General features: G+C 35.4%; 1 protein-coding gene across 2 annotated transcripts in view; it reads left to right on the forward strand.

Moving 5' to 3' along the window:
• The window catches only part of PIAS1 (protein inhibitor of activated STAT 1), a 119,211-nt gene that overhangs the window by 79,172 nt on the left and 27,399 nt on the right, over positions 1-12,640 (forward strand). For both annotated transcript variants that reach the window (XM_037010045.2, XM_073212066.1), the window contains exons 5-7: positions 2,107-2,197; positions 2,852-2,986; positions 9,453-9,558. In XM_037010045.2, coding sequence (XP_036865940.1) covers positions 2,107-2,197; positions 2,852-2,986; positions 9,453-9,558 — 332 coding nt within the window. The remainder of the gene's footprint in view (positions 1-2,106; positions 2,198-2,851; positions 2,987-9,452; positions 9,559-12,640) is intronic.

A 12,640-nucleotide genomic window follows, 5' to 3' on the forward strand; every position in this document is an offset into this window, starting at 1 on the left:
TAAAGGACTAATAATGTAGGATGCTTTCATAATTTATATTGCTAATAACCCTTTTTTTACTTCCTGCCTCAACAATTTATATTTTGTTTATACTGATATGTAGGGACATCATCCTTTAAAATAGTGGGTTTCACCCTGTTGCTGGAGCCGCCCTTAGGAGCCTGTACACTCTGGTGACATTCCACCTCCCCTGTGCCTCACCCCTCCCTCCTCCAGCAGCCCTCGCAGCATCCTCTGAGCCCAAGTGGTGCTGCTAAGTTTTTGCATGTTTGACTTCTGGGTTGGTTTTCATATGAAGAAAGAGTCCCAAGACAACTAAAATTAAGTTTAAAAACCATAGCTCTAGAACTAAGGATCTAGTTGCATCCTCAGTATTTTATATTAATGTACATGCATTCTTTCAAGCAGCAACAGGTATGGTTCACATTGTAAAGGAAGGTTTTCTTTCTATGACCAACTTTCTAATTCAGAGATTCTAAGGGAGTCTTGATGGTTAAAAATTTATCTGCAGAACTTGATGAAAAACAAACCGTTTTGTATTATATTTGGTGATTGTTAAGTGGTTCTTTGTGTTTAAATAAAAATGGTCATTTTTCATCCCCACATCGATAGGTCTGCAATAGCAGTGTATTTAGGTTGGGAGTATATACCTGTTTGCTATCCTAATTCTGTATAAATTTTTATCTAAAGCATGAAAATAATTTGACCAGAATGTATCAGTGTGTTCTCTATTAATGGGATTCCTAGTCTCTTTTCATTCATGTACCTGTTTCACCTTCCCTCCCCTGTGAACTTCTTCAAAAACTTTCTGCTTTTGTCCCCCTTTTTTCTTTTTTCCCCTGTAGTTTGTTTGGCTAGTTCAGATTTTTACTTTTTATTTAATTGAGTAGGAGTCAACCTGTCATATAAATTATTTTCCTATAGCTCAGGCAGTCAGCATCCATGTGTTAAATGTATCCCTACATTGGAATAATTCATTAACAACTTTGTGTCATCCTCTTACTGTTGCATGTAAAGAACTGGCCTGTAATAGAAGGTTCTGTTGGGGTTAGAAACGACCCTATGAACTTTGACATCTGTTTGTCAAGTATTTTTTGAGAAAATTTTTATAGATCAGCAATTTTTAACCTTTATATGGATCCTTAATCCTTTTGAGAATCTGATGGAAGCTATAGATATCTCCCTATAATGATGAATATGTATTTAGGAAATTTTACATAGAAGACTATCCCATTTTGTGTACCCTTCTCACACACAGATTCCATGGCTGGCAGATTAAGACCCTACTCTACAGATGTTGAGGGAAGATGCTTGTGTGACTCATGAGTATTTCATAGAATTCAGAGATAGCATTCTTCATATTATATAATTCAAAGGTGTTATGAACATTCTGTAAAGATGGAATGAGCCTCAACTGTATATTGGGAATAAGGAAGTAATTAAGAATAGATATCTTAAATAGCAAATTAATAATTTATTTCTTGATCTATGGCAGAGTTAACAGAGGATTTATAAATTATGTAGCTGTTCTTGGTTTGCTCAAAAGATTATGCATGTAATTTTCTAAATACATGTGGATAGTACAAGTCATGTTATTACTCAACATCTTCAGTTCTCAGGGAATAATGGAGTACCTTGGCTTAGTGGACAGAACTTGGTCCTGGCGATGGATTTGTATGGTTTTTAGTATCTTTGGCTAAGAACCAAAAAAATTGTTTCATAGGCAACTAAATTTGGGAAATAATGCAGATGCATGTTAGCTCAGCTTTAAGATGTTCTATATTAAAAAAACAATTTGTGATTTTTGATTCAAAAATTTTTAAACTTATTCAACTACAGAGCCCTCCCCTGCCAAACGTGCATAAGCAGATGATTGGAAATATTATGAAGATACTTACAGGTTGATGGTCATGATTGCTGAAACTACATTGGCAGAATTATTTATTATAAACCTGTTTAAATATGATTTATCATGTGAAATGTTTGGTCTTAATAGTTTTTTGTTGTTGTTGTTAATTTGACCATCTTTTAGATCATCTACTGAACAGAAATAATAATGAGGTTATCCTTTAATAAAAGAAATTAAATTTGTCCTTTATTGTTTAGGTTTTGTTTATCAGAAACCAGTTGTCCACAAGAAGATCACTTCCCACCCAATCTTTGTGTGAAAGTGAATACAAAACCCTGCAGCCTTCCAGTAAGTCCTAAAAGCTATTTTTTAAATGCATTGCCAGCATAGCTAGCCAATAAGTCATCACAGTTGTTGTTAATCATAGATTTTCATTAAGAAAACATCTTTATTTTGGATATATATTCAAGTGACTGAATTAAACACTTGTACCGACTATGTACAAGTAACAGCTGTGACATTAGCTGTGGAGAGAAAACCGAGGACTTGGAGTTGAGTGTGTTAGCTTCAGTGTGATAGTGAATTTGGGGGAGAAGAAATTGTTTCAACAAAACTTCAATGGTATTCCTGTAAATCTGGTAGTCTGTTGGTAGAGAAGAGATTTGAGGAGTGCTATGCCTTAAACAGAGGGTGGATATGGAGGTGGATATTGTTTACCTTAAAAATATTCCTTATATACTTACCCAAGTTTTTTTATGAATTCATCCCAATTCTTAAAGTTTAGAGATTTTCAAGTTGTAGTACAACTATTTTTCGCAGACTTACTATAATGAGACTGTAGGGTTGTTTAGGAAAGTACACAGGAAACTTGTGTTTGCTTCTTTCTTTTTAACAAAAATGTTCACATTTTCTAAGATGTAATTTGTAGGTTTTTGTTTTAGGAGTGGAAGTTGAAATGATTATAGAGAAAATAAGTAGAAATAAATTATATTTCATCCCTAGGGTTATCTTCCACCTACTAAAAATGGTGTGGAACCAAAGCGACCCAGCCGACCAATTAATATCACATCACTTGTCCGATTGTCCACAACAGTACCAAACACCATTGTTGTTTCTTGGACTGCAGAAATCGGAAGAGTAAGTAAATTTTTGATTTGTGAATTATAAGGAGGGGTTAATCTCCATGGCTACCTGAACTAATATGTAAATCATACTGTAAAATGAGTTGCAAAAGGATTTATTTTTATCTCACAATGAATTTTCAACATTTTTCCATTTAAAAAATGGTATCATGCAGCATTCAGTGTTTTATAGCCTAATCCTTTCACTCAGCAATTTATCATAAACGTCTTTGTATGTCGTTACATGTTCATCTGCATGATTTTAAATGGCTACTTCATATTCCAATGTGAGTATGTCATAATTTAGTCTGGTCCCTATTGTTGAGCACTTACTTGATTTATTGATTGATTCATTGCTGTTTCAGAAAACATTTTGAAGACCATCCTTGTAGCAATAGCTTTGCATACATACATGATAACTTCCTTAGAGTAAATTCCCAGAAGTGGAATTGCTGAGTCAAAGAGCATGCAGAATTTTAAGAAATTTTTTGTACACCGACAGATTGACTTACAAAAGATATTCAGATTTATTCTGTGACTTTCAGTGTTTATTCATGTGTCTGTTGACTCATACCCTGTCAATGCTGAGCTTTTTCTTCTGTAAAATCTTTATAATTTTAGTAGGTAAATAATGTCACCACATTGCTTTAATTAGTATTCCTTTTATTATTAGTGAGATTGAATATTTTATGTTTGTGATTACTTACATTCAAAATTGTGTCTGTATCTATTTCTCTTGCAGTTTTTCTTACGGATCTTAAGACTTAAGCCTCTTTCACATGTTACAAATATTTGTTTCCAGTTTGTTTGCCTTTTATTTTTATTTCTATGTGATTATTTAATGCATAGAAGGTTTAAATTATTATGGAGTGAAGTCTTACCCAGTTTTTTTCCTTTTTAAGTCTTTCCCTCTCAGCCCCGTCATGCTCAGTCCATCTGCCTTTCCCAAGCTTACATATATATTTGTTTATATTTTCACCTAGATTTTTGAGGTTTCTTGTTTTACCTTTAAATATTTAATCCATCATCAATTTGTGTGTTGTATGAAATGAAAATTTACTTTCATTTTTTAAAATAGCCAGCCAGTTCTAACACCATTAGCCAAATAAGTGCTGATTGAGATGCCACTATTACTATGCATTTGATTTTTATTTATCCTGTATGCATTTCCAAATCTTTTCTGTATTGTTTCTTAGTCTAGCATTCTTTTTCTGGATTCAAAAATTTTTTATTATTGAAGTTTTATGATATAAGCTCATAGATATTTTATTTGAAATTTATTGAGTGCTTACTATATGCCATGCACTGTACTGAAAACTAGTAGTATCAAAGTGAGGGGAAAAAGTTCTTTCTCTTTCGGAGCCTGAGATAGGAGCCAGATGGTCACACACACAAATGTGAACTAGTACTATAAAAGAGAGGTGTGTGGTGATTTTAGAGTATATTAAAGGGCATTTTGATCTAGAAAGAGTTGTCAGGCAGGGTTTCCCTGAGGATTTAGTGGCTGAGCCAAGAACTGAAAGGCTAGAAGGAATCAGGTGAGAGGTTCAGAGGAAATCACCTGCACAACAGCCCAGTGGCAAGGGTGAGCCTAGTTCTTTCCAAAAAATTGAAAGGGTTCACTGGCTAGAGTGCAGAGAATGGAGAGAAGCAATGTACAGGATGAGGCTGGAGAGGCAAGAAAGGACCAGACCATATAGGGCCACTGAGGGAATGTTAATGTTAATGATCTTCTCTTTTTAAGCAGAAGGTTTATAGGACCGTATTTCTGTTTAGGCAAGATCACTCCTCAGAGTGGGTAAACAGCTTGAATGGAGGCCAGAATCATGCAGAGGGGTGACCTCTTAGGAGCAAGCTTTTCCTGAAGATCAGTGAGATGGTGTATTAGCCTTGAGTGGTGGCCGTGGGGATTGAGATAAGTAGGTAGATCTATAGGACTAAGTGATAGATTAGTAGGAGAGACAAAGAGGAAGGAGATGTTAAGGGACTGCTTGGTTTGTGGCTTGAGTAACAAGGTAAATGATAATATTACTGAGATAGAGGAAACACTGAAAAAGCACTGGGTTTCAGTGTGTTTTGTTTTGCTTTAGAGGAGGGAGTGTTGGAGAACTAGATGGAGAAAATCATGAGTTCAGTTTTGAAGTTTTGGAATTTGAGACATTCTGAATAGGCAGTTGGGCATATAGGCTCAGGATAAATTTGGACTAGAGAAAAATATGTGAGTCATCTGCATATTGGTGGCTGTTGGAGTCACACAAGCAGGTCTTAGGGGGAATGCATCAAATAGGAAGAGGAGAGTGCCTAAGACTTATTCTTGAGGAACTGCACCATTTAATACTGGGTTGAAGAGGCAGGACCTGCAGAGGACATGGGGACATAGTGTCATAGAGGTGGAACAGCTGGAGGGTGGATATAAGACACCAAGGGAAGAGTTTCGAAAAGGAAGGAAATGGTAAGCAGTATTGAACAGATGTTGAGAAGTCAAGTATGTTGAAGTCTAAAAAATACCCTTTGGATTAGGAACCTGAAGGTGACTGTGGCATGAGCTGTTTCACTGGCTGGTGAGAGGGGAGGCCAGACTGTGACCAGGTGGAGGTGAGGCATTGGGAATGGTGAGCTATAGAAATACGGCTTTGGAAAGAAGGATGTGCTGGAGGGAAGTGTGAGATGAAAGTTACTTGTTTTAATGAGAGATTCTTTAACATATAAAAAATGAAGGTATCTTCTAGAGACGAGGAGATTAAATATACAAGAGAAAGAAAGGTTAATGAATGGTGAATTGCTTAGTATCTCATGGTGGCTGAGAGACAGCTTCTTTAGTTAATGGAAGAATTAAAGGAATCTTGGATGAGTGTGTATGATTGGTATTAGAGAGATGGGTGTGTTCTGGTCTCACCACTTCTTCGTGACATAGCAAGTCAGATAAATCTGCTGAGACTTGTAGGGGAAAAAACAGACTTTGAGGGTAGTGAAAATGTTGGAAAAGTAATTACAGAGAATGAGACATTTTCCCCTGCATTACTTCACAAACTTTTCTGGGAATTTGAATGAGATTGCTTAAAATTTATATAGATTAAGTTAGAGAAGATTATTTTATATACAGTATTTAATGTACACATTCCAAGAACTGTGTATTTCTCCATGCACTCAAATCCTCTCTTATGTTCCTCTAATTTAATAGGTTTCTTAAAAGTCTTCAATATTTTAAGTTAATTTATGTTTATTATTATTATTGCTATTATAGTTTTTTTCCTGTATTTTCTAAAGAATTTATTGCTAGTGTATTTAAAAGCTAATTATTTTTAAATATTTACTTAATATCTAACTTCACATAGTGGTTCTAGTAGCTTTTTTGTTGTTTTCTTGTTGTTTCCAGGTAGACAGTTTTGACTTTGAGATTTATCATACAAAAAATGATAATCCAAATATTTATGCTATAATTTCTTGTTCTATTGTGCTGGCTAAAACTCTTCAGACAGTGTTAATAATAGGAGTGCTAGTGGACATACGTGACTTACTCCTTATGTTAATGAGAATACTACTAGTGTCACAACATTAAGTATTATAATGGCAATTGATTTTTGATAGAACAGTTTCATCCACAACATATTCTTGTATTTGTGAGAAATGGATTTGAATTTTATCCAAATCCCTTTTGACATATGTCAATGTTATATTTTTTTTCCTTTGCCTAATTGTCACCATTAGGTTTTTAAAATCCTTTTAAATGTTTTACTTAGTGTTGTACCTTGGGGTTCCCCTTTTTTGTCCCCCTGTTTGAAGAGGTTGTTGAAAATGTTTTGGTTTTTGTCTGTGTGTGAAAAGTATAGCCTACCAGCGAAGTATAACACCAGGTTTTTTACAATGAACTATGAAAGAAGTCTGAAATTGAGAGGAGGGAGATGTTGTTGCTGCTGATATATAGCACTTGAGAGGGGGCGGGGATACCTTTCCATGGGAAGTCTTCCAAACCTCAGAAACAAAACAGTATCTTCAGTGATTTGAAGGTTTACCAGATAAAATCTTCCTTCATGTAGACTCCAGTCAACAAGTTGGAGACCTTCTTTCTGAAGTAAACCATTGAAAGAAAATTACTCTTTTCTAAAGTCAAGAAAATAACAGATTGTTTTTTGCTCAGTTTCTAATTCATCTTGTAAAGATACACTAGTTTGTGTAGGATCTTTTACTGTTTGGAGATTAATTTGTATTAGTATGTGCCATTGAGAAATGTTAGAAATACCTGTTCAAAAGAAATAAATAGAAGAGCTAATAGTGTTAGCTAAGGCTACAGTGGTAATCATATTGTAATACATAAATGTATCAAGTCAACAGGCTGTGCATATTAAACTTACACAGTGTTACATGTCAACTATAGCTCAGTTTTTAGAAAGACATAATATAAAAGAGCTAGTACAGTTCTTGAAGGAAATAAGCAAAGTAAACTGTATTGTAACTTATCCTAAAGCCGGGTAATCACTGCATTTGGCATTTGTTACTCTCATTGTCTATAGAGAAGTTATTCAGATAGTGGTGTAAAGGGCTCTAAATGAGTATATTATGGAGACAATGTCCTATGAACTTGGTAGGCAGTTCTGAAGATTTTACAAAAAAAAATATAACAAAAACATCAATACAAAAAATGATAATGCAATATATACCAGTAGTTGGAGTAGTACTTTGAAGAGTTAGGGGAACAAAATAATGTCTACTTAGCAGATACTGTACCACTAAAACTTTGGGGTTTTTTGCCACTAAATCTCTTTCATGTAATACAAAATTTAATTCTACATTATCAGTACAAGTGGCATTGTTATTACCTGACATTCTTTCTGCTGCTGCTGTTTTTTTTTTTATTTGGTTATGTTTCAACAAGAGTGGCCATATCTTTTTATTGAACTTGTAGTTGTGGTTTTTACTTGATCTTTCCTTAAAATTTTATATAAAGCCTTAGGGTAATTACTAGTTCTGAAGATTCAAGCTGTCAGTACATAATTTCACAGTGTTAATTAGTATTCCTCCGGTTTCTACCATACTTGAAACATTAATCAAATAAATAACAAAAAGTGAATAAGGTTTTTTTCCCCTCAAAAAAGCTTAGATGTTGTATGCTCTAAAATTTAAGCAAGTTTTAAGGTTATTTGTTAATTATAGTAAATTAGCTTTTTTGACCCTTCATTTTTTTCTCAGAAAATGTGTAACATGGGAACAAGGATAGGCTTCTGAACTCTAAATGAAAATACGAACTCCCAGAGAATATTGTAAGATACTTTCTCTTGTTGCCAAAAGAGGGGAATGCATTTTCAGAAGTGTGAAAGTAACTTGTTGGAATGTACATTGGACTAGGCTGAGGGTCAAAGCCCACAGGCTGTGTGAAAGCAGGAACTGTAGAGAACTACACTAGCCTGGGCCATGAAGCCTGTTGGCCTGCTCTTTCCTCTTGGTCTCTACTGCCAGCCCTGTCACCAAGCAGATAAATGATCGTGATCAGATTCCACATTTTTTGTGTGTCTGTGTCTCATCAACCCTTCACTTAGAAAAATACTTATCCCCTCTCTCTTATAGGCCTTATACCTTACAGGTTCAAATGAAGTAGATAGTGTATACTAAGAGTGCTTTGAAAACTGCATATAGCTGTAAGATAGAAGGTGCAGTAATTATTTTTCCTTTTGCTTCTTTCCAAATCTCTTGATCTTCCTCTTGATCCCAACACCAAATGGAAAGGTGGCCTTTTTATTGAGATCTCTCTCCTACCCTTCACAAGCCTCAGCCCTCTTTTCTTCCTCTTATCTAATCATGTACCTTTTACTTTACCTTGGCTTATTAGTTAACTATTTTCTTTGTCCCCTTCTGCTATTTACCACAGCTGGGTAGTCCCTGTGCTGGTAATGGATTCATTTGCCAAACCAGCAGCTTCTCTTTAAAAATCTTTAATATTCCTATGCTTCTTGTGATAATGGTCCAAGTAGGTTCTTTTCAAGAACTAGTTAAAGATATAGAGATTAAATGGTACAGATTAGGAAGCCAATCTATTCTGTAATTTTTAAAATAGTTACTATTTTAGATATATTTATTACCTACTAAATATGTTTTATGAAAACTTTGACATCTTATTGATCTTAGTTTATATTTAGTGTTCTTTTATATAAGCACCTTAAATTGATTAGCTTTAAGCGTATGTAGTCAGGTAATACAGAAGCATAGCAGACCTGCTTTATTGCTTGAAAGTTGGATAATTAGGGCAAGTTCTTTTTTCTACACTTCACTTTCCTCATCCATAAAAGTAAGTTTATGACCACCTCAGCAGCTTTTTGTTTAGGGTTTAATGAATTACCCTTCATCAGAACACCTGAGATAGTGCTTGGCACACAGTAGGTGTTTTAACAAATGTTAGCTTTCTTTCCCTATCACTGTGGGATTAAAATAGATGTACTATTTATTTACATATGTTGTTTGTTTTCTACATCTTTTTTTTTTTTTTTCAGAACTATTCCATGGCAGTGTATCTTGTAAAACAATTGTCCTCAACAGTTCTTCTTCAGAGGTTACGAGCAAAGGGAATAAGGAATCCGGATCATTCTAGAGCTTTAAGTACGTATGATAAACTTACTTCATTTCTGCAGCTGAAATATTTTGGTAAAGGTTAGAGTAGTATTTTCTCAATTCAAGAATTTTTTTTTTTTTTTTTACTAGAGCTTGTCATTAAAGGATTAAAAACACCGAAAACCGTATCTTTATAACGACTTATAGTTTATAGTCTATATTTTGCTGATCTTAAAATTAACCTTGTAAAGCCAGTACACGAACACAGAATGTATTACTAAAACTTCATAAAATAAATAAATGTTCAAGGAACTTTAGGACATGGGAAGGACATCTTGATATATATTCCATGAGAATTATTTTATATTTAAGGTTGATCTAGAAAAAGTGTGCAGGCATTTATGATGACTAGATTCTGCGTGAACAAAATAAAAAGTGAATCATTGGGGTTGTAGAAATAATGAAGTAGGTTCTGCCATTAATCAGTTATGTAGCCTTGGACAAGCGTTCTACTTTGAGTCTCATATTCCTCATCCGTAATAAGAGGCTTGTGTACCATATGATTTCTGAAGCCCCTCCAAAGACTGCTTTTTTGGTATGAATAGCTAGATGATTCATTTTCTTGTGTTGAATTTGAGATAATGTAGTAAGGTTTGCAGATTGACTGTTCTGGCCCCAAGTTTTGAGGGTTAAGGCCAGAAGTTGGTGATCTTTCCAATGAGGTGATTTAAGTTCTTCCTTTTTTTCTCTTCTTTGTGAGAGAAAGATTCTTCATGGATGTGTGGATTGGGGATGGGTCTAGGCACTTAGGGTACAAAACTTTTACTGGCAGGGGTTAGCTAGCTATTCTCAAAGGATTCTTGATATGAATTTGTTAATGAAGCTCAGTGTCAGATTCGCATTTAGGATCACTGGCGGAAAGAACTAAAGTAGTAAAGTCAGCTCTCCTCTTATTTCCCTTTGTGGTACAGCCTCTTATCTTTTTTTCTAATCTGTTTCTGGGCCAGAATAAAATATCCTACTACCTCTGAATATCAGTTTATTGAGGAAATAATAGTTCCTTGAGGGATTTTTCTGTATTAAAAGGGCTCTTTTAAAATGCAAATTGATCTTGAGTCAAGAAGAGTACACTTTTGGCTAATGCCTCCCTCTTGTCTTTCAGTGTCCTTGAAGGACAATGGGGAGCTACAGTGACAGCACTGGTTGGGGACCTAGGGTTGTGGCAACTACATTTGGCAGGGGCAGAGAGATAGAGGAAGGAGAGTGCAAGAAAAGGACTTTCTTCTCACTTACTCAAGTCCATTCCTGGTCATTCTAATGAGAACCTTCACATTTGCTACATAGTGCTAGAATCTCATCTTGTCAGAAAGCATTGTGGAATTAAGTGAGCCTTTATGGAAAAGGTAACATAACAAGAAATAATGCAGATTAAGCTGTTATATTTAATAATAAGAAGAAGACAAGCTGTCTTTGCTCCAGCTATTAACTTTTCTCCACTTGTAGCTGTAGCACCATCTGGAGGGAGAGTGGGAAGATGAGCTAGAGTTATTTTATTTTCTGCAAAGAACCAATGTTAGCCACTATTACGCAGCAAAAGTCCCTTAATCCAAAAGCTATTTATTTCATCTGTGGTACAGTGCTGGAGGAGGACGAGTTGCAGACTTGGTAGGATTTTTGTGGCAATTTATATCTTACTGTCCTGGGAACCAACGAAACGTTAATTTGAATCCTACCAATAAGACATTTGTTGTAATTGACTAAAGAACAGACTATTTGCCTTTTTACTATCAGTAAAGAAGTAGCTTTGCCAGCAGATTAATTATGTAATTAAAATACTGTGTTAAGACAACCTGAGAGAAGAAAATGTTGACAGGTTTCTCAGATATTTTTGAAGAATCAAATTACCAACAAATATGTTCATTGTTAAGTCATTCTCTTACCAATAAATTCTACTGGCAGGTTTTATTAAACAAATGAGAAACTGTTAACATCTTGAAAGAATAAAGTCAGTAATTAGACTTTGCACAGGGAAATCCATTCTCTGATAAATTTGGCTTAGTATATTTTTGCATTGTGGTTTCCACCTTGTGTAGAGTTGCCCCTTAACAATTAACACAAAACCACCCTTGACTAATTCTGGGTCAGGTTCCTGTCTTCTCTCCCTCTTCTTTTCAGCAGTTACTTTAAATCTTGGCCATACTTTATGAAAACACTATTCTCCCTCTCTCAGATCACTGCTAATGCAAGAAAATTGGGGTTACAAGATGTGAATTCTCTAAGTTGCCCATTTCTTCCTTAATCTTAGTGCCACTACAACTACTTTTCAGCTTATCTACATGTGTACCCATTCTTTCTTACTCTCTTCAGTCTCAGGAAGAAATACCCTTTTCTTGCTCAAAGCTAATCTTTTATTCATTTATTCTTCTCATTCAATAAATAATATTAAGAGTCTGCTGTGTTCCAGGCACAAGGAGTATAGCATTAAACAAGACATACACACTGTCTCTGCAGCCCTCAGAAGTTTGCAGTCTAGTGAGAAAGATAGGATTAAATGATTGCACAAGTCATCAGTGAATTACAGTCGTGACATGTCTTAAGAAAGGGAACTCTGGAGGTGGTTGCAGGAGAACGTAGTCCTCTGTTGGTGCTGTGATGTTTAAAACAAGATTATAAGGATGATGAGGAGTGAAGCCCCAAGACAGGAGCGGAGTATGCTGAGAGGCCAAAGACACTGGAGTGGAGAGAGCAAGGAGAGTGATCAGAGAGAGAGCCATGGGCTTAGTTCATATGGCTGATACAAAGAAAGATGACAGAAAACCCTTAAAGGATTTTTAAGCAGAGTGACATGTTCAGATTTGGGCAGTAAAAAGATTACTTTGAAGACTGCATTGAAGCGGGGCAAGGCTGATACATTGAGGCCAGTTAGGAATCTAGTATTATGCAAAATAAGGAACGATGGTGTCTTGAACTAAGGTAATGCTGATAGACAGAGAGAGAAGTTAGTTTCAGAAGTGTTGAGGGTCGAAATGGTAATAGACTGTGGGGAGTGAAGAAAAAGGAGAGGTCAAGGAGGCTTCTTACTGAAGCACAGGTTATGTGGCAGAGAAACCATCAGTTTGTGAGAGAAAGA

The sequence above is a fragment of the Manis javanica genome, chromosome 8, assembly GCF_040802235.1.
Source record: "Manis javanica isolate MJ-LG chromosome 8, MJ_LKY, whole genome shotgun sequence".
NCBI classification, from domain to species: Eukaryota; Metazoa; Chordata; class Mammalia; order Pholidota; family Manidae; genus Manis; species Manis javanica.